This window comes from Somniosus microcephalus, chromosome 3 (genome assembly GCF_052327205.1).
Source record: "Somniosus microcephalus isolate GS21.2 chromosome 3, FLI_Smic_1.0, whole genome shotgun sequence".
NCBI lineage: Eukaryota > Metazoa > Chordata > Chondrichthyes > Squaliformes > Somniosidae > Somniosus > Somniosus microcephalus.
Window position 1 is genome coordinate 288,410,075 of NC_140989.1, and position 25,225 is coordinate 288,435,299.

Consider the following 25,225-nt stretch of genomic DNA (forward strand, 5'->3'; position numbering starts at 1 on the left):
CCTTCAATCTAGTGAGCACCTGCTCCAGGTTGGCGAGGTGATCACTGTCATTATCGCCCGTGACCAGGATGTCGTCCAAATAACACTGGGTCCCTGGAATCCCTTGCAGGACTTGTTCCATTGCCCTTTGCCAAATAGCCGGAGCTGATGCTACCCCGAACACCAGCCGGTTGTATTGGTAGAGACCTTTATGAGTGTTGATCGTGAGGTACTGTTTCGAGGCTTCTTCTACCTCCATTTGCAGGTACGCCTGGGCCAGATCAATCTTAGTGAAGCGTTTCCCTCCAGATAGCGAGGCGAAAATATCTTCAATCTGCGGAAGCGGGTATTGTACAGTGTGAAGGACTGGGTTCACTGTCACCTTAAAGTCCCCACGGATGCGAACCTTCATTGGTTCCCCAGGCGTATTACTCAATGACCTCTTCATTACAGGAATGATGGGTGTAGCCCACTCGCTCCAGTCCACTTTGGACAGTACTCCTGAACGTTCCAAACCTTCCAGCTCTGCTTCGACGGCTGGGCAGATCGCATAAGGTACCGGTCTGGCCTTAAAAAACTTTGGGCTTGCATTTTCCTCTATTTTGATCGTCGCTGTTATGCCTTTTAGTGTTCCGAGTCCCTGCTGGAACACTTCTTGTGCGTCAGTTAGCATTTTTGACAGTCGTCCAGGTGTGACGTCGTCATCCTTTTTGGCATCTACAGTCAGTGCTTGTATGGAATGCCAATCTAGCTGTATCTTCCGGATCCATTCACGTCCTAGTAGTGGTGGTCCTCCATCTGGCAATACATATAGGTCCATTTTTGGTGTTTCCTTGCTGTTATATATAACGTTCACTCTTATTTTTCCTTTGGGGTAGACTTTTTGCCCCGTATACGTCTTCAAGACAATCTTTGTATCTCTTAAGGGTATATGTGAGAATAGCCGCTTGTAGTCCCTTCGGTTTATGACTGTTAGGGCTGATCCTGTGTCCAATTCCATTTTCACTTGGACTCCTGCTACCTTGAGCGTGACCCAGATAGTTTGGTGATCCTCCGTTTTGATCACATTATGTAGTTTCAGACAACCCAGCTCCTTGCTTCCGGAGCCTGTATCACTCTTCTGTTCGTCTGAACTACTCTCCGTTCGTCTGAACTACTTACTCAGCGTAAGATCCTTTTCTGATAGAAGCCGTTTCTGGGTTCCTTCACTTTGAAGCCCACACACAAACTTGTCCCTTAAAGTATCTGCTAGTCCCGTTCCAAACTGGCAGTGTTTCGATAGCTTGCACAGTTCCGTTAAATACTCAGCATTACTTTCATCTTTATGCTGGTTCCTTTTGTGAAACTTAAATCTGCTATCAGCAACGGTGTGGGGTTTAAGTGGTCCTGTAGGATTGACACTATGTTTTCAAAATCCTTTTCTACTGGCTTCTCTGGGGTTACTAGGTTTCGTAGTAAGCCATACGTTTTTGCACGCATTGAATTCAACAATACCAGCGCTTTCTTGTCATCTGGCACTTCATTCGCCTTGTAGTATACTTCTATGCATTCGACATATGTCGTCCAATCTTCGACTTCATTGTTGAACGCTGTGATACTGCCACTCTTCGGCATTTTTGGGTGTGGTTAGACTGGCTTAAAATGGCATCTCCCGCGCTTTCCTTTCTTCCCCGCTGCGGCTTATAATGGCGTCTCCCGCGCTTTCCTTTCTTCCCCGCTGCGGCTTAAAATGGCGTCTCCCGCACTGCTGCCAACGCCACTCTCGGCGGTCCTCGTGGCAAATGGCGATGCCCTGTGGGTTTCGTGCGCTGCTCCTGCGCTGCTGCCAATGCCGCTCTCTGCGGTCCTTGTGGCAATGGCAGCGCCTCGTGTTTTCCTGCGTGCCTCTCTCCCCCGTTGACGCTGCTCGGCCCTTGAACACCGGCTGCGCTCTGCTCTCTCTCATCTCTCTCCCCCGTTGACGCCGCTCGGTCCTGAACACCGGCTGCGCCCTGTGCGCTCTGCCCTCTCTCTCTCCCCCGTCGACGCCAATGTTATATCCATGTATCTTAATGTTGTGTCCTTCAATAATCAGACAACAGACTGCAGGGAACGATTCAACAGGTGTTTACTGAATGAGGGTTACTCAAGAACTAACTGCACAGATCACTACTCAGGGTTTATATACAGGTGTGGTCACTGCCGGTACTACAGTATACAGGAACTGTAAAAAGTAGTTCTCTCCCTTTTAAGGTATATATACATTACATACATTACAGTGAAAACCAACAGGCTGTTAAAGGCACATTTTCACTGCCTGGACAGGTTGGGAGGGGCTCTGCTGTTATGTATCATGAATAGTTGTAGCCTGCTGTGTCCTTCACAACTGTCCCAGAACTGACCCCAGTATCCCAGGAATATGAAGCCTTCCTTCCTATACCATCTCAGCCATGCATTCTGGCTGTTCCCAATCTTTTGTACTTGCTCTATGATACGCCTTACCCAGTACCTGTGAGACAACTCACCATTTGATAATCTCAATTTTTACTTTAAGATTCTGAGTTTACCTTATCTGACCATATTTATCATACTTTGAACATGCATTAGTCTTTCTGTAACCACCAGAATAAAAATCATGAGACATCTGTCCTTGTTGCAGTTGTTATAATAGGAGTTTATTTTTCCACTTCATCTACCAGCTATCTATATGAATGTCTTTGAGTGAGATTGCCAATTTAGTGTCATTTTAACCTGAATGAATTCTTTCTGCCAGTGTTTGGATTTAGGTCAATCAATTGAATCAAATCAGACTGTCAGTACAGACACTTCCTCTCTGGCACTGAATTGAATTCAATAATCATGCTTCTAAAGACCACAGAGGATAGAGTGACAAATGAAGGAGGGACAACTGCCAACAATAGAATAAAATGGCTGTTATAGTTTTCATAAATCGTTCATTAATGTGGGGCCGCTTTTGGTTAAAATAACTTGCAGTTTTTATTTTGTTTTGTAGAGCTTATTTCAATGCCTATTATTATAATCAAAGACAACATTTTAAAGGGACGAGAATAGTCTTAAGAACATAAGAAGTAACAGCAGGAGTCGGCCATACGGCCCCTCGAGACTGCTCCACCATTCAATAAGATCGTGGCTGATCATCGACCTCAACTCCACTTTCCCACCCGATCTCCATATCCCTTCGTACCCCTAGAGTCCAAAAATCTCTCTATCTCCGCCTTGAATATACTCAAAGACTCAGCATTCACAGCCCTCTGAGTGAAGAAAATACTCTGCATCTCAATTTTAAATGGTCTACCCCTTATCCTGAGACTATGCCCCCTAGTTCTAGACACTCCAGCCATGGGAAACAACCTCTCAGCATCTACCCTGTCAATCCCCTTCAGAATCTTGTAAGTTTCAATGCGATCACCTCTCATTCTGCTAAACTCCAGAGAGTATAGGCACATTCTACACAATCTCTCATCATAGGACAGCCCTCTCATCCCAGGAATCAATCTAGTGAACCTTCGTTGCACCACCTCCAAGGCAAGTGTATCTTTCCTTAGATAAGGAGACCAAAACTGTGCACAGTACTCCAGGTGTGGTCTCACTAAGGTCCTGTACAATTGTAGCAAGACTTCCTTACTCTTATACTCCAACCCCCTTGCAATAAAGGCCAACATGCCATTTGCCTTCCTTATTGCTTGCTGTACCTGCATGCTAGCTTTCTCTATTTCTTGCACGAGGACACCCAAATCTCTCTGAACACCAACATTTGAAAGTTTCTCACTGTTTAAAAAATATTCTGTTTTTCTATTCTTCCTACCAAAGTGAATAACCTCACAGTTCCCTACATTATACTCCATCTGCCACCTTACTGCCCATTCACTTAGTCTATCTATATCCCTTTGCAGACTCTTTGGGCTAGAATTTCCCAGGGCCGTGGAGGCGGGAATGGAGGCGTGTGGGGTGTTAAAATTGCGAAATCGAGGGGGCACGAACCCATCACGCCCCCAACCCGCCTCCATGCCCGTTTCCCAGGAGGCGTGTACCCGACCTGTGCTGGGAGTTGCCTCCCCGAGGCGGGAAGGGGATTAGTGCCAATTAATTGCCTGTTAACAGGTAGTTAACAGGCAGTTTTTAGCCTAATCCCTATTTTTATCCCTGAAGTGTGGAATTCCCGACGGCTCCAAACCACGCCAAGTTAGCGAGGCGGACCGTCGGGCTGAAGGACTTGGAGGGTTCGAGATGTCCGGTGTTCAGGTGAGTGATGGGTGCATGAGTGCAGAAGTAAGTGTGTTTGGTGTGTGTAAAGTGTTTAAATAAGTTTTACTTACCTTTACTTACTAATGCAAGCTTCCTTCCTTCAGGTCTCGGGAGTCCCTCATCTCACCGGCACAGAAAGCAGAATAGCCGCGAGCTGTCAAAAGCTGCAGCCTCTGCTTTCTGTTCTGGAGAGATCTCTAAATCAGCCTGAAAGGAATGAATTAACTTAGAGTACAGATTGTCAGTGTTTGACAGCTTCAAACAGCTGTCAAAACGCTGATATTTCATCTGTCAAAAGCTCTTGACAGATGAAATGTCAATCTGTGATGTCACCTGTTGCCGGGTGGCCCTTAATTGGCCTGCTGAGCCCGCTGGGCGGGCTCAACAAGGTCAATCAAGGGAAAATCGAGTGGGTTGGCCACAACTCGATGGAGGCGGGACTACAACCCCAAAAGTGGGAGTTCCGCCTCCTACTTACCTCCATTGATAAAATCCAGCCCTTTGTGTTCTCCTCACAGCTTACTGTCCCACCTAGTTTTGTATGATCAACAAACTTGGATACATTACACTCGGTCCCTTCATCTAGGTCATTAATATAGATTGTAAATAGCTGAGGCCCCAACACTGATCCTTGCGGCACCCCACTAGTTACAGCCTGCCAACCTGAAAAAGATTTGTTTATCCCTACTCTCTGTTTTCTGTCCGTGAACCAATCCTCTATCCATGCTACTATATTACCCCCAACCCCATGAGCCCTAATCTTGTGTAATAATCTTTTATGTGGCACCTTATCGAATGCCTTTTGGAAATCTTCACCAGTGAGAGAAAAAAGCCATAAGTCCCTTGCATCATTTTTGTCGCAATGATATTCGGCATAAGTGGTATTTTATTGTTAATTGACAAGCAAGAACCATTTTGCCCAACACTTTTTCATAATGTCCCTGCCACTTTAAATTCATTGTTATGTCATAAATCCTTTATTTGGGGGAGTGAAATATTAAATGGACTTGATCATTTGGACTGCAAATTACTACTTTTTTTAAGTTAGTTATGGAGCAACTCAAAGCGAGATATGCAACTCTATACAGGAATGAGGCAAACCAAATCAACCATCAAAACTGTGGAACGCTTTAACCCCTCAATTTTCTATTCTCGTACAATCTAGAGTCTTTTACTAGCTAAGCCTGGGATGATCCAATATCACTTCTTGATTTACCTCACCTTCTTTTCTGTTCCTTTCAATCTGGCTGGTATTCTGTGTTATGATTTGGACTTTCTCCGAACTTGCATGCACAACAGTTTCCATAAGCAGACCAAGTCTCCTATGAACTGCAACCTAAGTGTGATGTGAATGGGATAATGTTATGGGCCTAATAATTATCTAATTAATACATCTCATAAACAACGTGGATTGTCTACCATGACTCTTCAGTCTACTATGAAAGGCAGTAAATATCACACTGTCAGAACATTACATTCAGGCTAAAACTAATTGACAAACTTATTTACAAGTAAGATTTCTCTTTTAATTCTGACGATGTGGGCATCACTGGCATGGCCGGCATTTATTGACTATCCTGAGTTTCCCTGAGAAGGCGGTGGTGGGCCTTCTTGAAACGCTGTAGTCCGTTTGGCGAAGGTGCTCCAACAATTTTGTTAGGTAGAGAGTTCTGTGATTTTAACCCGGTAATGATGAAGGAGTGTCAATCTATGTCCAAGTTACGGTGGTTTTGACTTAGAGGAGAATTTGGAGGTGATGGTATTCTCATGCACTGCTGCCCTTATCCTTCTAGGTGGTGGAGGTCACAGGTTTGGGAGGTCTGCCGAAGAAGCCTTGACGAGTTGCTGTGGTGCATCTTGTAGATAGTGCACACTACAGCTACGGTACGCAAATGGTGGTGGGGTGGATGCTTAGACTAGTGGATGAGATACCAATCAAATGGATTGCCTTGTCCTGGATGGTGTCAAGCTTCTTGAGTGATGTTGCAGCTGTACCAATTAAGGCAAGTGGAGAGTATTCCATCATACTCCTAACTTGGGCCTTCTAGGTAATGGAGAGGCTTTGGAGAGTCAGGAGGTGAGCCACTTCCTGCAGAATACCCAGCCTCTGACCTGCATGAGTAGCCACAGCATTTATGTGGCTGGTCCATTTGAATTTTTGGTCAATGGTAACCCCCAGAATGTTGATTCAGCGATGAGAATGGCATTGAATGTCAAGGGCAGGTCGTTAGCTTCCCTCAAGTTTGAGATGTCATTGCCTGGCACTTGTTTGACCTGAATGTTACTTGCCACATCAGCCCAAGCCTGGATGTTGTCCATGTGGGCTGGTAATGCTTTATTATCTGAGGAATTGTGAATGGAGCTAACACTATGCAATCAGCAGCGAACTTCAGTCATTGATGAACCTGCTGATGATATTTAGATCTAAGACGCTGACCTGAGGAACTCTTGCAGTGATGGCCTGGGGCTGAGATGGTTGGCCTCCAACAACCATCCTTTTTTTGGGTCAGGTATGACTCCAGCCACTGGAGAATTTCTTTATGAAAAAAATGAAGTATCAGAGTTGCTATTAGTGCTTCCATTATGGTGAAAACTACACAGCACAAGAGTAATGAGGTTGCTTGCAGGAAGGTCACCTGTGCTTTTGCAGCATGAGATGGATCTGCTGGAAAACGCCAAGCTGAACCTACAACTGGCAATTATCTGTCACCACATCCCTCTGTTGTTGGCCTCCCCAGGAGTTAGAGAGCTTCCTCCTCGTGGGAATCAGAAGCCTGAGGTTGGTGGGGGCAGGGATGCACTCCATCTGGCACATCTCTCCCTGGTATTATTAGTAGGCTTTTACTGTAAAAAGAATCCATATAGTATAAAAGGCAAGTATTTGGCAGGGTATGCAGTGGAACCCAGGTGTCTGCAGACTGAACATCAAACAGCGATGACTGGTGCTGGGACAAAACTATGCTAAGTGAAACTTTCAATGGAGAGCATCCATGCAAGACTAAGGGAAAATCTATTTGGAAGTGCCAGCAGTATATTAAATGCCTGCCAAAACCCAATGGCTGCTAAAGTAACTATGGAGGTAGGAAACTGTGAGCAAGAGGTGGAGCAGAGCACCACTCATACATCTCATTTCATAGCGAGTAGTGGAGGTACTGCTGCATGAGGTGGGTATGAGGAGGTTGACTTATTTGGCATTCCAGAACACCCTCCCCAGAGGCCTGTAGTGGAGCATGTCTGACATGTGGCCTTTACTGTCTCTGACTATGATGCGGGTTACCTGCAAGTATCAAAAGGAAACAAAATAATTGCGGATTGGCAAGGTTTTGCAGCATATCTTGATTCATTCAACCAGAAAGACCCTAGCTTACCCTTATTGTAACATCCAATTGTTTCTTAAATGATTCCAATGTTTTTGCCTCCTCTACTCTATCTGTAAGTCTATTCCACATGTTGAAAGGATAATGCTGACACAAAAGCCAAGAAATTATACTAAATATTTAAATATTTTTGCATACAGTCTGAGGCCTCAATGAGTCTATGGCATGAAAAGTGCACTAGAAAAACCCCCAGAAAGTTGGGAAATGACATGTATGTAGAAGGAATTTTTAAACTTCATTCATGGGATGTGTGTGTCGCTGGCAAGGCCAGCATTTATTGCCCATCCCTAATTGCCCTTGAGAAGGTGGTGGTGAGCCGCCTTCTTGAACCGCTGCAGTCCATGTGGTGAAGGTACTCCCACAGTGCTGTTAGGGAGGGAGTTCCAGGATTTTGACCCAGCGACGATGAAGGAACAACGATATATTTCCAAGTCAGGATGGTGTGCAACTTGGAGGTGATCGTGTTCCCATGCGCCTGCTGCCCTTTTCCTTCCAGGTGGTAGAGGTCGCAGGTTTGGGAGTTGCTGTCGAAGAAGCACAATATCCGCTTAAGGTAATCTTCTGATCGCCTGTGCCTTTTCTACGCCTGTAAGATTAACGTAGCTAATTGTAAAATCTACCTTCATAAGTCAAAACAAGGTGCTGTTTCCTTGAATAGTCACTGAAAAAAAAAATTGAAACTTATTTCTTCCAATAAAAGATCATCTCTTGCTGCTGAGAGGGAAGAAAAGTCTAAAACATCCAGGAAAGCAATGAATTCCAAAATGGCAAATAGAGAATTGTTTTCAATAAAATTAAGCAAATGCCCCTTCCTTTTTAGATGAAAAATTGCAAGGCCCCTATTGTAGGTCTCAAATATTGGAAAATGCACCAAATAAAGGGTAAAAAAATTCAAATTTTGTGGGGTTATGTCCCGACTCCTCTAAAAAAAATTGTGCCTTCAACACTATTTCCTGTAAGATAAGTTTATGATATTTTAGTGAACATTTCTCTTTCATTGGTATCGCTGGACCTTGTGTCGTCTACAATCCAGAGATTGCAGCCTCTCAGACTTCAGTCCCTACAGAGATTACACAAATAGTCACCCTGTTATTGACGCCAGTCCAGGGGTGGGGTAGGTGGTTAGACTCACACTAGTAACTAGATTAACTGGAATGAAATAATGTTATCTCAGAACAGACACAGGTTGAAAGTGCACATAGACCCTTGTTTTTGGACCATCTGAATGGAAGTTAATTGGAGGCATCAATTCCCAGACTTTTTTTGACAGCAGTATTGCACTGGATGTACACTGAAAGAGGGACCGATTTGCAAGTTGCTAGGTTAACAACAGTTTTAGACATCAGGCTTTTTTAGACAGTGATGCTCTCTCAGTAGTTGGTACTCCATCATAGGAAGAGAAGGGCCATTTAGCCCTTCAAGTCTGTTCCACCATTCACTGAGATCATGGCTGATCAGTGACCTAACTCCATACCCTGCCTTTGCCCCATATCCCTTAATAACTTTGGCTAACAAAAATCTATCAATCTCAGATTTTAAAATTAACAACTGACCTAGAATTAATTGGCATTTTGCGGAAGAGAGTTCCAAACTTCGACCACCCTTTTTGTGTAGAAGTGTTTCCTAACTTCACTCCTGAAAGGCCTGGCTCTAATTTTTAGACCATGTCCCCTCGTCTTAGACTCCCCAAGCAGCAGTAATAGTTTCTAAATTATTTTTATTTGTATGGTAGCAGGTCTACAGAGAATTAAGCCAGATAGAATCTAGGTAGCAAAAGGCAACCAAACTGCAATCAATTAAAATGGGATAGTCGTCATTGCTGCCGAGAGATAAGGTACATCACAAGATCGCATGGAAAGTGATGATGATTGCAATGTAACAATACTTGCCAACACATATTACAACACGTGCTGTGGAACAAAACAGAAAATGCTGGAAACGTTAGTGGAGAGAACAAATAAGTTAACATTTCAAGTGTACTCTTTTGTTTGGTGCTTAAACAAATTGACTGTAAATTAACAGAAGTTCAAATAAAACTTAAACAAATCAAATTAAAATTGTATTGTCAGGGTTGATGATGCACTCCAGTCCCCGCGGCGCCCACTGGTCGCGGAAATACTCAAGCGACATTTCAAGTGTAAATCGCATTGTGTTGTGGCATTACCAAATAATTGCATAAAAGATTTACCAAACACAACAATAAACACGTCTTTAAGACTTAACGACCTTCTAACTCGTGGGTTAATCGGTCAGCCTCAGTGGAGGTTATTCCCCTTGCTGGGTGAGAAATGATTGTTCCCCCAAACATGCACTAACCAGTGCACAAATGATTCAGTAATTACCTTGCTGGATTTGCAGTTGAGTTTTTAGATAGTCTTAACTTCCCAACAATAACAAACGGGAAAAAGTGTGACGCTTATACCTGGAATAGACTACCCTAATCGCAGCATTAGTTGTGATTTTGCAGTGCATTATTATTAACTAGTTTACTGGGTTGGTGTCTTGTAGCCGGGACGGGACGGGGTGGGGTGGGGAAATCCAGTCCAGGGTTTCCGTGTGTTTTTGGCTGAGTTCAGAAAGTTTTTTTTTGGCTTTTAACGAGAAACAAAGTTGTTCATTCAGCCAAATTTCGTGTAACTACAAGCACATCAGATAAATACTTTATCTGGCACTCGGGGAGAGGGAATTACCTTGTGTGAGCTTATCTAAGGATTGTATTTTTCTAATCACGAATTTATGGAAAATCCGTCACGCAACAAGTGCCCGGCAAGAATCGAGCTGCTCCGGTGACTCGAATTGGGGTTTTCCTACGTCTGTTAGACCTCTTAAGACGAATTTTCTTTGAATAAGTGAGATATCGAAGTGAAACTAACATAGCTTCCCTTGTAAAGTAATTACAACACAAAGAAAGTTGCTAGTCATAGTTTCGAAAGAAGTGTTCTGACTAATTTTATGCTGTGAACGTGACGTCTTATTTGGGAAATCATTGCTCTGAGCAAAACAACCAAAATGCAAGTCTCATGGTGTCGCGTCTTGACTGCCCTGGCACCTTCAGAAGAAAGGTTTTGGTTGATGGATTGCTGACATCCTGCTTGACAACCAACACGGCGGCAACAGCAGTATTATATCGCTAATTCTGTAACCAGAGGGAGAGCGAGAGACGTATGATGAAGGAACATTGTGGTCTGGCTTTGGGCTGCTCGAGTAATACTGATATGGACACTATGCAGCAGTTGAGCCCTGACTACATGCCTATGTGCTTGTTTACAGAAGAATCCTATCAAAAGTTAGCCATGGAGACTCTGGAAGAATTAGATTGGTGTTTGGATCAACTTGAGACAATACAGACCTACCGGTCAGTCAGCGAGATGGCATCCAATAAGGTAAAAAAAAACATTTATCCCTGTTCATGCTTGAGAAATAAAGAATGCAAAATCTGTAAACTACAGTATGCTCTCTAACATAAAATGTAGTTAAAACTAATCCATACATCAAGGCCTATTTGGTTTATATTTTGCCCACATTACACCGTAGGTGATAATTTTTTTGTAAACGCCTGATACAGATTTTATATAAAAATCTTCATGGGGAAACTAAAACCAAATAAAAATACGCTACACACCTAATTTTTGGGCATTTATTAAACTGCCGATGCTCCTAAATGGGGTGTATTGCTACTTAATTTACAAAGGTTTCTGAAATGAATATTTCCAACATTTTAATATTACCAGTTTTACCTTTTATTGATGCTTCATTTCTTTAATATAATCACACACTTAATCAAATAATATTTTTGGAGCATATAATAGAACATATCAACACTATATGTTAACATATAACTTTGATTCATTAGCTGTAAGCAGAATTAAGTACACATTTTGAATAGTGATAATGTATTGGACTATATTGTAGGGACACCGCTTTAAAATATATGCTTTAATGAGAATTTAAATACTTCATGTATTTACCAGCCAGACAACTTAATTTTTGTATTGAGTTGCTGTACAGAATGATTAAAAGTATCATTTGGAGAGTTTGCACAGAGTGCCCTTAACTGTTTGATTCTGATCTCACATATTTAACTCCAGTTAGAATAGTACAGGATGTTGTGCGAACAAGTGATATAGTATAACTATAATATTTTATCAAAACACCTGCAATTTAATTAAGATTTTTTTATTTGTTGTGAACTTTGTGCTCATCAAGGTGAGGAATGTTGGTGTTGGGAATAGAACACTCCATTTTGAGCACACAGTGTTAACTTAACTCTTAACTCTTCCAGGTCAGGTATAGCATAATTAGTTGAAGAGTAAATAATCTTCTGCTCTGCCCCAACAATATGCTTCATCTACAACCCCATAAAAACATGTCTATTTTACCAAAGTGACTTTTTTTTTCTGTTTCCAATACAAGTTATCCTGCAGCTGTCTGAGATTGCCGAATTATTAGGGGATGGTTTGTGCTGTGAAAATAGGAACAAGATTGAGACTACCCAAACTCATTTCATGTAGGATTATTAGTCAGGAAATGCAGGCTTTCATTTAATCATTTTGGACTGGATTTGAATCCATGACCCAGAAATGAAAATGCAGACCTAACACACTGCACCATCCTATCCCTTTCAGACCGTTAACTTAAGTATGATTTTATGTTTGAGTCTGTATTACAGATCAAAATCACTAACTTCCAAATGTAGTCTTCTCGCATCCAATTTTCTCAATTTTAAAATTTTAAGTAAGCAGTTGAAAGGCGGGAATTCCTCTAACTGGTCGTAAATGTTACAAGTGGAGATGTGCACACTTATTGGGGCCACTCATTGTAAATTTACGAAACAGTGCTGTGAGTGGGGACAAAATCTTGGGAAATGGTAGCAACGTAATGTGAGGCACTGCTGGAGGGATTAAGGCTGCCCAAAAGTGGTCGTTTCTGCATACATGTTCAGAGTTAACACCTCCACCAATGGCAATTTATACATTGACATTAGAGGCAAAGGCTTCCATCTTTTTCTAGTTACTAATGGACTAAGCTGCTCTACATGGCTATACAGTTGTGTATTCACTGTACAGATATTCTCCAGCTGCACAATGAGTGCAAGACACCTGAGTATGTGCAAACATGCACATGTGCAGTTGTTTTGGTGTTGCAGCTGGTCCACTAACACATGGCCCAAAATGTAAAGGGAGCAGATTTCTGAGCACAAGCAGCTAAAACAGCTGTTTCTAATTGTTTTGTTCATGTAACATAAATGCACCATAAGAGACGTATAAGTAAGTGTAGCTACTCGTATGTGTCATTTAGTGTTATTGGCTCTTTAATTAGAAAGAAACAAATCAGAGATAATAGTTAAGAGTACAGAGACCATTTAAGTGAAAGCAAAAGGTTATGGAAAAGCAGATGAGATGCTATTATGGATTAAGTAGGTAAAGTGTAGCAGTTAGTTACATATCACAATATTTATGGCTATTTACATCTAGGATATGTATTCATAGGTTTAGGAAATGTGGCTTAGAACATAAGAAATTGGAGCAGGAGTAGGCCATACGGCCCCTCGTGGCTGAACTTTTACATCAACTCCACTTTCCCGCCCTATCCCCATATCCCTTGATTCCCTTAAATAAAAACAGAAATCTCAAATAAAAACAGAAAATGCTGGGAATACTCAGCAGGTCAGGCAGCATCTGTGGAGAGAGAAACAGAGTTAATGTTTCAGGTTGATGACCTTTCGTCAGAACTGGAAAAAGTTAGCGATGTAACAGATTTTAAGCAAGCGCAGGGGCAGGGAAAGGGAGGAGGGGAGGAAAGAACAAAAGTTCTGTGATAGGGTGGAAGGCAGGAATGATTAAATGACAAAAAGTATGATTGTACAAAATGAGATAGTAATGGGACAAGTGAAGAAACAAAAGATGGGTCTAGAAGAGGTGTACATGTGTATTGCAGAATCATCAACGGCTGCCTTCTGGAAAAAATAGGGGCCGAGGTTATGATCTGAAATTGTTGAACTCTATGTTGAGTCCAGAAGGCTGTAAAGTGCCTAATCGAAAGTTTGAGGTGCTGTTCCTCGAGCTTGTGTTGAGCTTCATTGTTGGAACAGTGTAAGAGGCCAAGGTCAGAGTGGGAGTGGAGCGGAGAATTAGTGACGGGTGACTGAAAGCTCGGGGTCCTGCTTGCGGACTGAACGGAGGTGTTCCACAAAATGGTCACTCAATCTGTGTTTGGTCTCCCCAATGTAGAGGAGACTGCATTGTGAGATTTTTTCCCCCTCTTGATTCCTTTAGTGCCCGAAAACCTATCGATCTCTGTCTTGAATATACTCAACGACTCAGCATCCAAAGCCCTCTGGGGTAGAGAATTCCAAAGATTCACAACCCTTTGAGTGAAGAAATATCTCCTCATCTCAGTCCTAAATGGCCGATCCCTTATCCTGAAACTATGACCCCTGGTTCTAGATCCTCCAGCTAGGGGAAACAGCATCTACCCTGACAAGCCCTCTAAGAATTTTATGTTTTAATGAGATCACCTCTCATTCATCTTAATTCCAGAAAATATAGGCCCATCCTATTACCATTGTTAAACTCTCTGTCCCTTCCTGACACAATGTTTGATTTTACCCAAATCGCTACTCTGCTCTTCAGACTTGACTTTTCTCTTCAGACTGGACTTCTCTCTTTAGATTTGCTCTTAGCTGAACCTTCCCTCCCCCTTATTAGTTTAAAACCATATCCATCACTCTAGTTATTCGATTTGCCAGGACACTAGTGCCAGCCCGGTTTAAGTGGAGTCATCCCAATGGAACAGCTCCCTCTTTCTCTAGTACTAGTGCCAATGCCCCATGAATTGAAACACCTGGTTCTGACACTCTTTGAGCCACACATTTAAACCTCTAATCTGTTTGTCCCTATGCCAATTTGTGCGTGGCTCAGGTACTAATCCAAAGATTATTACCTTTTGAGGTTCTGCTTTTTAATTTATACCCTAGCTCCTCAGACTCCCTCAGCAGAATCTCATTCCTAGTTCTAGCTATGTCGTTGGTTCCTACGTGGACCAAAACAATGGGATCTTCTCCTTCCCCTCCGCCCCCCCCCCCCCCCCCCCCCCCCCCCCCAAAGTTCTTCCGGTTGTGGCTTCAGAGAACAGCATCTATCTCCCTGAATATACTATCCCCAATAACTACCACATTCCTTTTTGCTTCCTCCATTTAAATGGCCTCCTGTACCATGGTGCTGTGGTCAATTTGCCCATCCTCCCTGCAGTCTTTGTTCTCATCCACACTGGTAGCAAGTATCTCATACTTGGTAGACAATAGCAAAGGCTGAGGCTCCTCCACCACTGCATCTGAGGTCCCTCTTACCTGCCTGAGTCACAGTCACATTCTGCTGTCCCTGACCACTAACCAAATCTAAACCACTACCTAAGGGGTGTGACTGCCTCCTGGGTCAAAATGTTCAGGTAGCACTCTCCCTCCCTGATGCATTGCAATGTCTACACTTCGGGCTCCAGCTGAACAACTCTGAGCCAAAGGTGCTCGAGTTGCAAACACTGCAGATATGGTTTCCTGGGATCACGCTGCTCTCCACAAACTCCCACATGCTGCAGGTGCAGCACATCTCCTACACTGCCCCCTCTATCTAACCTTGTTTTATATATTTAATTAACTACATTTTTATGTAATTAATTCACTTGGTCATTCGAACAAGCAGTTTAGCTATAATTTGGTGTATAGTATGGTGCATCGAAGTGAGTTGGAAATTTTGTGTGCTTTAGAATTCTGTGTTAAGAAAGACCATGATATGAAAAAGTACAGCAGTGTGGAATGTTTAATGGAGTGGAGTTTTTATGCAACTGATGTTTGGGGAAGTATAAAACATTTCCGTAAGCTTGTAAGTTGAACGTGCTGAACCTTTCATGGCTTGAACATTTCTCGTTCAGAATATATAAAATGTGATGAAATTGAGTGCAGGCCATAAAGGGGAAGGAAGATTTAATGGTGTATGTCATATTGCAAAAATATTTTGCAAGCTTTTTATTGTTTGCCCTCCAGCATGTGAAACGGAATGATGTATATCATATCAGTATGGATCACTTCATCACTTACATAAAAATGAAGCACGGCTCTTGTCTCTCTCCAAATGAAAAAAAGTTTCCCAACAGTTTTTTGTGTGTAGATAGTGCCCCTTAAAGTTTTAACTCGGGTTAGAATAGTGCAGTTTGGGGGGAAAACCAGAATAATATTTCAATGTGGTTGAAATAAAGGTTAAAGGCAGCCATGACTGTGTTTTCAAAAACAGGATGCTTGGACTCCTGATAACTATGAAAGGAAGACCAGTTAGTGAAACAATGTGGGGTGGAAAATGCAGTCCCAATGTGAGCACGTCTATTGCAATTGCACAAACACTGACTGTTCCTCTGACCAGACCATTACTGAGTTCCTGGCTGTGTCACTGAAGCCAAAAGACGTCATTGCAAACTGATAGTAGGCACCGTGCATCTGTTTAAAGAGTGACACTCATTTCCTGCCTCATTCCTGGCTACTTGGCAGAATTACAAAGACGCTAAGATATCCGGAATGTAGGCATGTGCAACTACTAATCTTTTGATTCAAAATGATTGAATGCAGATGATCAGCTAAATACAGCTATTGTTGCTAATAATTAAATGAGATCGATGATAAGACATAAATTCATCCAAATAACCAATTACTGACTCCCAGTACTTTCTTTATTAACACCAGCAACTCATACTAATACTTTTTTGGGTGGGAAGTGAGAACACCCAGAAAAGCTGTGCCTCACTTTCACCACAATGATGAAAGTTCAAATGACGAAAGTCCAAGTGATGAACAATGATGCATTTTGATACAATATATTTAATGTATTTCCTTGTGTTTTTGTTTACCAAACACACTGTGTTAGATGGTACTACTTTTATATTGCTTTTTCCCCCCCTTTATGGCATCTATTTAGACAGGTACATCACATTATATTTCAACACTTACATTGTTAGACATGTGGGCCATCAAAAGATATACAATGTTGGAATTAAAGGAACATGGTTGTTAGTTTTCCATCATGACAAGGTGCCCCAGTGGCTAGATCGACAACAGCTGACTATCATTATTATCAGTAGCTGGAAATGCTCCAATATAATTCGGTGCAGGTACCAGCTAGATGAGCTTTGACACTCCAGTTACAATTCTAGGGTGAAGTTTGACTTGTTCAGTGCATAATGAAACATTTCACAAAAAAAAATTTTGTTGTCTGAAATTTATGTACTCCAAGGATTTGGGTGTTAGGGAATTGAACACTCCATCTTGGGCATCCAGTTTTAGCATCAAGTACTTTCAGGTCAGATATGGCTAGATACAGAAACCAACCTTGGCAGAGACATCCCTAATGCACCAGTGTGGCATTTTATCTCTTTTCCACAATCACCATCCTATGGCCTTTTTGAGTGAAATTGTCATTGGTACCAATAGATGCTGAATTAGGGGCTGTTTTGTGCTGAGGCCCATGCTAATTCGAAATGGAAAATGCCAAAACTCGCACTGCAAAGGAGTTTCACAGCATGAGAGGGGAGACTGGTCCCATTAATCTGTGGTGGGGTTGAATCCTGATTGTGGAAGTGAAAGGCTAATGCCAAACACAAACTTATTTATAATTACATGTTAAAACTGCTGCCTAATTCTCAGGACTTTGAAGGGGACGTATGCCCAACTGAAATGCTCTATACTCCAAAATGTTTTAAAGGGGAGTTGTCTATACTATTACTGGTGTTGAGTTGTTTGTGCCAATAGGAGACAGAATAGGAGTGCTGCATGGGATGAATCACAACTTTAATTGATGTTTACTTTGCGAGTGAAACTTCATTGAAAACCTTTTTTTTAAATTACATAACCAAATACAGAAGTAAATGAGGAAAAATTGACCATTTTATAGAAAATATAATACTGGTGTTTGGATTACATTTCACATTTATTGGTAGCCCACTCAATCGGACTGTTCAGTCAAAATTTAATGATGGGTGGGTGTTTCTTGTTGCACTGTTTTATGCTTCAGAACTGACTACATGCAGTCTGACAGATGCATTACTCCCTTAATGATTTACCATTCGGGTGACATCATAATGAACAAACAGCATTATTGCCAATTCATGATGTCATTGGTGTATTGTATGTACCTTTAAGGGGAGAACTACTTTTTACAGCTCGTGTATACTGTAGTACCGGCAGTGACCACACCTGTATATAAACCCTGAGTAGTGATCTGTACAATTAGTTCTAGAGTAACCCTCATTCAGTAAACACCTGTTGATCGTTCCCTGCAGTCTTTTGTCTGATTATTGAAGGACACAACATTAAGATACACGGATCTAACATTGGCGACGACGCAGATTCAAACCTACCTGCAACTCTGCATCACCTCCCAGGGATTCACTCCTGGAGAACAGTGGAAGGAGGTCGAGTCCAGAAGCACGGGCGTCGACCACGGGCAACCGCCCAGTCATCCAGCGGAGATTTGAGCATCGCAGGGGAGGCTGTCGAGAGCCAGCCTTGGCTTTCCAGTCACGGTGGTCCAGCGAAACGGGCTGGCAACAGGTACTGCGCAGACCCTTCCCAGACAGCAGCGGCTAGAGCCGACCGAGCGGCACAGAAAAAGGCCGAGCAGCGTCGACGGGGGGGAGAGAGAGAGGGCAGGGCGCAGCCGGTGTTCAGGACCGAGCCGCGTCAACGGGGAGAGAGACGAGAGAGAGCAGAGCGCAGCCGGTGTTCCAGGGCCGAGCAGCGTCAACGGGGGAGAGAGGCGAGAGAGAGCAGAGCGCAGCCGGTGTTCAAGGGCCATGCAGCGTCAACAGGGGAGAGAGGCGTGCAGGAAAACGCGAGGTGCTGCTATTGCCATGAGGACCACAGAGAGTGGCATTGGCAGCAGCGCAGGAGCAGCGCACGAAACCCACAGGGCGTCGCCATTTGCCACGAGGACCGCCGAGAGCGGCGTTGGCAGCAACGCGGGAGACGCCATTTTAAGCCGCAGCGGGGAAGAAAGGAAAGCGCGGGAGACGCCATTTTAAGCCAGTCTAACCACACCCAAAAATGCCGAAGAGTGGCGGTATCACAGCGTTCGACAATGAAGTCGAAGATTGGACGACATATGTCGAACGCATAGAAGTATACTGCAAGGCGAATGAAGTGCCAGATGACAAGAAAGCGCTGGTATTGTTGAATTCAATGGGTGCAAAAACGTATGGCTTACTACGAAACCTAGTAACCCCAGAGAAGCCAGTGGAAAAGGATTTTGAAAACATAGTGTCAATCCTACAGGACCACTTAAACCCCACACCGCTGCTGATAGCAGAAAGGTTTAAGTTTCACAAAAGGAACCAGCATAAAGATGAAAGTAATGCTGAGTATTTAACGGAACTGCGCAAGCTATCGAAACGCTGCCAGTTTGGAATGGGACTAGCAGATACCTTAAGGGACAAGTTTGTGTGTGGGCTTCAAAGTGAAGGAACCCAGAAACGGCTTCTATCAGAAAAGGATCTTACGCTGGACAAGGCTTTCAGCATTGCAGTATCACACGAAGCAGCTGCACGGGGCGCTGCAGAGATACAACGGAGACCGCAAGAATATGGCACAAATGAAATGTCATATGGAACAGTGAAGTGCTATCGCTGCGGCAGAACAACACACGACCATAATGATTGCTGGTTCAAGGACAAAGTGTGCAGACAGTGTGGAAAAGTAGGACACATAGCAAGAGTCTGCAGGTCGGGAAAGAAAACCAGCAGCAAGAAATCTCCACAGGAGAAGTACAAGAAGGTACATAAGGTGACGGAGAGTAGTTCAGACGAACAGAAGAGTGATAGACTCCGGAAGCAAGGAGCTGGGTTGTCTGAAACTACATAATGTGATCAAAACGGAGGATCACCAAACTATCTGGGTCACGCTCAAGATAGCAGGAGTCCAAGTGAAAATGGAATTGGACACAGGATCAGCCCTAACGGTCAGAAACCGAAGGGACTACAAGCGGCTATTTTCACATATACCCTTGAGAGATACAAAGATTGTCTTGAAGACGTACATGGGGCATAAAGTCTACCCAAAGGAAAAATAAGGGTGAACGTTATATATAACTGCAAGGAAACACCAAAAATGGACCTATATGTATTGCCAGATGGAGGACCACCACTACTAGGATGTGAATGGATCCGGAAGATACAGCTAGATTGGCATTCCATACAAGCACTGACTGTAGATGCCAAAAAGGATGACGACGTCACACCTGGACGACTGTCAAAAATTCTAACTGACGCACAAGAAGTGTTCCAGCAGGGACTCGGAACACTAAAAGGCATAACAGCGACGATCAAAATAGAGGAAAATGCAAGCCCAAAGTTTTTTAAGGCCAGACCGGTACCTTATGCGCTCCGCCCAGCTGTCGAAGCAGAGCTGGAAGGTTTGGAACGTTCAGGAGTACTGTCCAAAGTGGACTGGAGCGAGTGGGCTACACCCATCATTCCTGTAATGAAGAGGTCGTTGAGTAATACGCCTGGGGAACCAAAGAAGGTTCGCATCTGTGGGGACTTTAAGGTGACAGTGAACCCAGTCCTTCACACTGTACAATATCCGCTTCCACGGATTGAAGATATTTTTGCCTCGCTATCTGGAGGGAAGCGCTTCACTAAGATTGATCTGGCCCAGGCGTACCTGCAAATGGGGGTAGAAGAAGCCTCGAAACAGTACCTCATCATCAACACTCATAAAGGTCTCTACCAATATAACCGGCTGGCGTTTGGGGCAGCATCAGCTCCGGCTATTTGGCAAAGGGCAATGGAACAAGTCCTGCAAGGGATTCCAGGGACCCAGTGTCATTTGGACGACATCCTGGTCACGGGCGAAAATGACAGTGATCACCTCGCCAACCTGGAGCAGGTGCTCACTAGATTGAAAGAATATGGGCTCCGAGCTAATTGCCACAAATGCAAGTTTTTCCAGAAGCAGATCTCGTATTGTGGCCACGTTATCGATAGAGGGGTTACATAAGTCCCCTGAATAGACTAAGGCAGTAGTCAAGGCTCCAGCACCGGAAAATGTGTCACAACTGAGGTCGTTCCTCGGGCTGGTGAACTACTACCATAAGTTCTTGCCGAATTTTTCTACCGTACTACACCCACTGAACACCCTAATGCAAACGGGGGTACCATGGAAGTGGCGTGACGAATGTAAATGAGCTTTCCAGAAGAGCAAAGCATTGATCACATCAAAAGAGGTGTTGGCTCATTTCAACCCAGCACTACCAATTCGGTTGGCGTGTGATGCATCACCCTATGGCATTGGAGCGGTGCTGTCGCGCAAATTCCCGGACGGCTCGGAGAGGCCAGTAGCCTTTGCGTCTCGGTCACTAACTTCAGCTGAGCGTAACTATGCCCAGATTGATAGGGAGGCCCTCGGCCTAGTGTGGGGAGTGAAAAAGTTCAATCACTATCTGCACGGGCAGAAGTTCACCTTGCTGACTGACCACCAACCACTTGTCTCCATCTTTAATCCAAAGAAGGGCGTTCCGGTGACGACGGCGCAACGGCTACAAAAATGGTCCCTTTTTCTAGGGGCGCACCAATATGACATCGAGTATAAGGGCACAAAACAGCATGGAAACGCTGATGGGCTATCACGCCTGCCACTGCCTACTGCGGAGGAAGCACCAGCAGTCGATCCTGTCGAAATATTTTATTCGACTATAATTGAATGCTTGTCAGTAACTAACGCTGGTATAGAGAAGGAGACCCGAAATGACCCGACACTGTCTCGGGTATATGATTTGACGGTGAAGGGATGGCCAGCACATGGCGACTCACTGTTGCCAGCATTCTCATCCAGAAGAGAACAGCTGTCAGTATGCCAGGGGACCTTGATGTGTGGATCCCGAGTGGTAATTCCACCCAAGTTAAGGGAGAGAGTGCTCAATGAGCTTCACGAAGGTCATCTGGGAGGGGTGAAAATGAAAAGCCTTGCTAGGGCTTATGTGTGGTGGCCGGGAAACGATCAGCAAATCGAAGACCTGACAAAGAGCTGCTCAGGATGCCAGAAGGTCCAAAAATGCACCACCACATGCCCCTCTACACCCATGGGAGTGGCCCTCATCTCCATGGCAACGGGTGCATATTGATTTTGCTGGTCCATTCATGGACTCAATGTTTTTAATAGCCGTGGATGCGCACTCGCAATGGCCTGAGGTGATCAAAATGCCCTCCACCACCATGGAGAAAACTATTGCAGTCCTACGGACCATTTTTGCCAGGAACGGCTTGCCAGAGCAGATTTGCTCTGATAACGGACCACAGTTTGTGTCCGAAGAGTTTCGAAGATTTATAAGAAGGAATGGGGTAAGGCATTACACATCCGCCCCGTATCATCCAGCCACAAATGGATTGGCTGAGAAGTTCGTACAAACCTTTAAAAAAGCAGTAAAGGCCATGTGCGATGACGACATTCCACTGCAGCATAAGGTGGACAATTTCCTGTTAGCCTACAGAAATGCGACACATGTTGTCACCAACCAGGCCCCGGCCATGATGTTCTTTAACCGAAGGTTGAGATCTCGTCTGGATTTGCTCAGACCAAATGTACGAAGAGATGTTGAAAGTAAGCAGTTCCAGCACATCAATGAGAAGCCGACAAGAAGCTTCAATGTAGGGCAACCAGTCTTGGCCCACGACTACCGAACAGAGAAATGGCAACCAGGAACGATACACACACGGCAGGGGCCACTAATGTACACAGTGGATGTTGGGGAGAACATTGTGAGACGCCATGCTGACCAGATCCTAGAGTCACAGGAACGAGTCAACCCCATGTCTCGGCCATACATATCTGGTGAGGAACCCGACGTACAGGTCGCATCTACCTCAGAAACAGTAGCATCGGAAGCTGATGAACCAACCGACGACAGGGGGCCAGAATCGCCTCCGCACCAAGAGCAAGACACTCGGGAAAGGCGCTATCCAGAAAGGATCAGGAAGCCTCCCCAAAGACTGAATTTATAAATAGACTATTTTCAGCTAATGTTGCATGTTAAAAGTGTTAATTGTAATTAGTTTGATATTTAATTGTTAAATGAGTGTTATGGTACTGTTAATCTAAAAGGGGAGGAATTGTAATGTATGTAAACCTTTTTAAGGGAGAGAACTACTTTTTACAGCTCCTGTATACTGTAGTACCGGCAGTGACCACACCTGTATATAAACCCTGAGTAGTGATCTGTAAAGTTAGTTCTAGAGTAACCCTCATTCAGTAAACACCTGTTGATCGTTCCCTGCAGTCTTTTGTCTGATTATTGAAGGACACAACATTAAGATACACGGATCTAACAATTGGAATCAACCTTCATAATGTTGAATGAAGGAGCAGTAATCTATATAGAATTTCAGCTTCTGGACTGCATTTAGCTAATGGTGTAACATTGTAACAATGTAAACTGAGAGATGATACCAGTAACAGTATAGTTATCAGTTTTGTAATTTTGAGGGATTATAGGTCAATCCTTCAATAGTTTTCCTTAAGTAGTCATCGTCTTCTTAGGCAGTCCCTTGGAACCGAGGATGACTTGCTTCCACATTAAAAATGAGTTCTCGGGTGACTGATGAGTCCAATGCGGGACCTACAGTCTCTGTTACAGGTGGGGCAGATGGTGTTTGAAGGGGCGTGTGGGTTGGGTGCTTGGGTTGATTTGCGCTTGGCTTCCGCTTGCTCCCGGCGAAGAGACTTGAGGTGTTCGGCGCCTTCCCGGATGCTTCTCCTCCACTTTGTGCAGCCTTGGGCCAGGGATTCCCAGGTGTCGGTGGGGATGTTACACTTTTTCAAGGAGGCTTTGAGGGTGTCCTTGAAGCGTTTCCTCTGCCCACCTGGGGCTGTCTTGCCGTGCCGGAGCTCCAAGCAGAGCGCTTGTTTTGGGAGTCTCGTATCGGGCATGCAGACAGTGTGACCTGTCCATCAGAGCTGATTGAGCGTGGTCAGAGCTTCGATGCTGGGGATGTTGGCCTGAGCAAGAACACGGACGGTGCGCCTATCCTGCCAATGGATTTGCAGGATCTTGCGGAGGCAGCGTTGGTGGTACCTCTCCAGTGCTTTGAGGTGCCTGCTGTACATGGTCCATGTCTCTGAGGCATACAGCAGGGCAGGTATCACTGCTGCCCTGTAGACCATGAGCTTAGTGCTGGATTTGAGGTCCTGGTCTTCAAACACACTCTTCCTCAGGCGACTGAAGGCTGCACTGGCACACCTTAAGTACTCAAATACAGTAGGACATTGCTTATCCACAAGAGGGGACCTATCTCACTGTGGTTGTGAAAAACCTATGATTCAAGTTCCTTCTTGCAGTGGCGTTTCAAATTATTCTGCTGTAATTCGAGTGGAGGAGTATGGAGAAGCCATAAACGCACAGTTTTATAAGCTGATTTTTATCAAAGCTCTCTATCTGAGCCATATAAAACAACATTTCTTATCTTTCAGCATCAGCCTGCTACTCTAAATATTAAAAAGACATACTGTTTATTTCACAATTCAGATGTCTTGGCCCTCCTCTGTAGAACTCCTAGTCTTCTCTACCATTAAAAACCTTGTCAAAACCCATCTTTCTAACAAAGTTTTTGGTTAGCCCTCCTAATCTCCTTACTTTTCTCACTCTTTAAAGTGGCTTAAGAAGTTATTTAAATGCAGGTTCTTGTTGCTGTTCATTTAAGGGGAATTTTATTGATGCATGTCACCCCCCCTCCTCCTGCATACCATTCTTACCACAACTATTATGGTTTTCTCACTTACTACAGACACTGTCAACAATTTCTGGAACATTGAATAATGTGTTACTTTGACCTGCATTGTCAACTAAGAACCACTCACCAACATTTTCATCAACACCATCACATCCTGGTGCATTTCTTCATCACCACATCCTGGTTCATTTCTTAAGCCATCCACAAAACAACTTACAATTAAACCCTTTAGCTGTTTGAATTCCTTGTATTTATTGATCTCTGGGCCACAGTTTTCTCCAAGAATATCGCACCACCGTTTATTGTATTTTTTTTTTATTTGTTCATGGGATGTGGGCGTCACTGGCAAGGCTAGCATTTATTGCCCATCCCTAGTTGCCCTTGAGAAGGTGGTGGTGAGCCGCCTTGAACTGCTGCAGTCTGTGTGGTGAAGGTACTCCCACAGTGCTGTTCGGGAGGGAGTTCCAGGATTTTGACCCAGCGACGATGAAAGAACAGCGATAAATTTCCAAGTCAGGATGGTGTGTGACTTGGAGGGGAACTTGTAGGTGGTGATGTTCCCATGTGCCTGCTGCCTTTGTCCTTCTAGGTGGTAGAGGCTGCAGGTTTGGGAGGTGCTGCCAAAGAAGTCTTGGCGAGTTGCTACAGTGCATCTTGTAGATGGTACACACTGCAGCCACAGTGCGCTGGTGGTGGAGGGAGTGAATGTTTAAGATGGTTGATGGTGTGCCAATCAAGCAGGCTGCTTTTTCTTGGATGGTGTCGAGCTTCTTGAGTGTTGTTGGAGCTGCACTCATCCAGGCAAGTGGAGAGTATTCCATCACACTTCTGACTTGTGCCTTGTAGATGATTGAAAGGCTTTGGTG

The 25,225-nt window shown here is 44.0% G+C and overlaps 1 protein-coding gene across 1 annotated transcript in view; it reads left to right on the plus strand.

Moving 5' to 3' along the window:
* pde4ba (phosphodiesterase 4B, cAMP-specific a) overlaps window positions 1–25,225 on the plus strand; it is a 321,113-nt gene that overhangs the window by 248,509 nt on the left and 47,379 nt on the right. Inside the window, exon 6 of the mRNA XM_085982714.1 lies at window positions 10,872–10,984. Within this exon, the coding sequence (XP_085838840.1) occupies window positions 10,872–10,984 (113 nt within the window). The remainder of the gene's footprint in view (window positions 1–10,871; window positions 10,985–25,225) is intronic.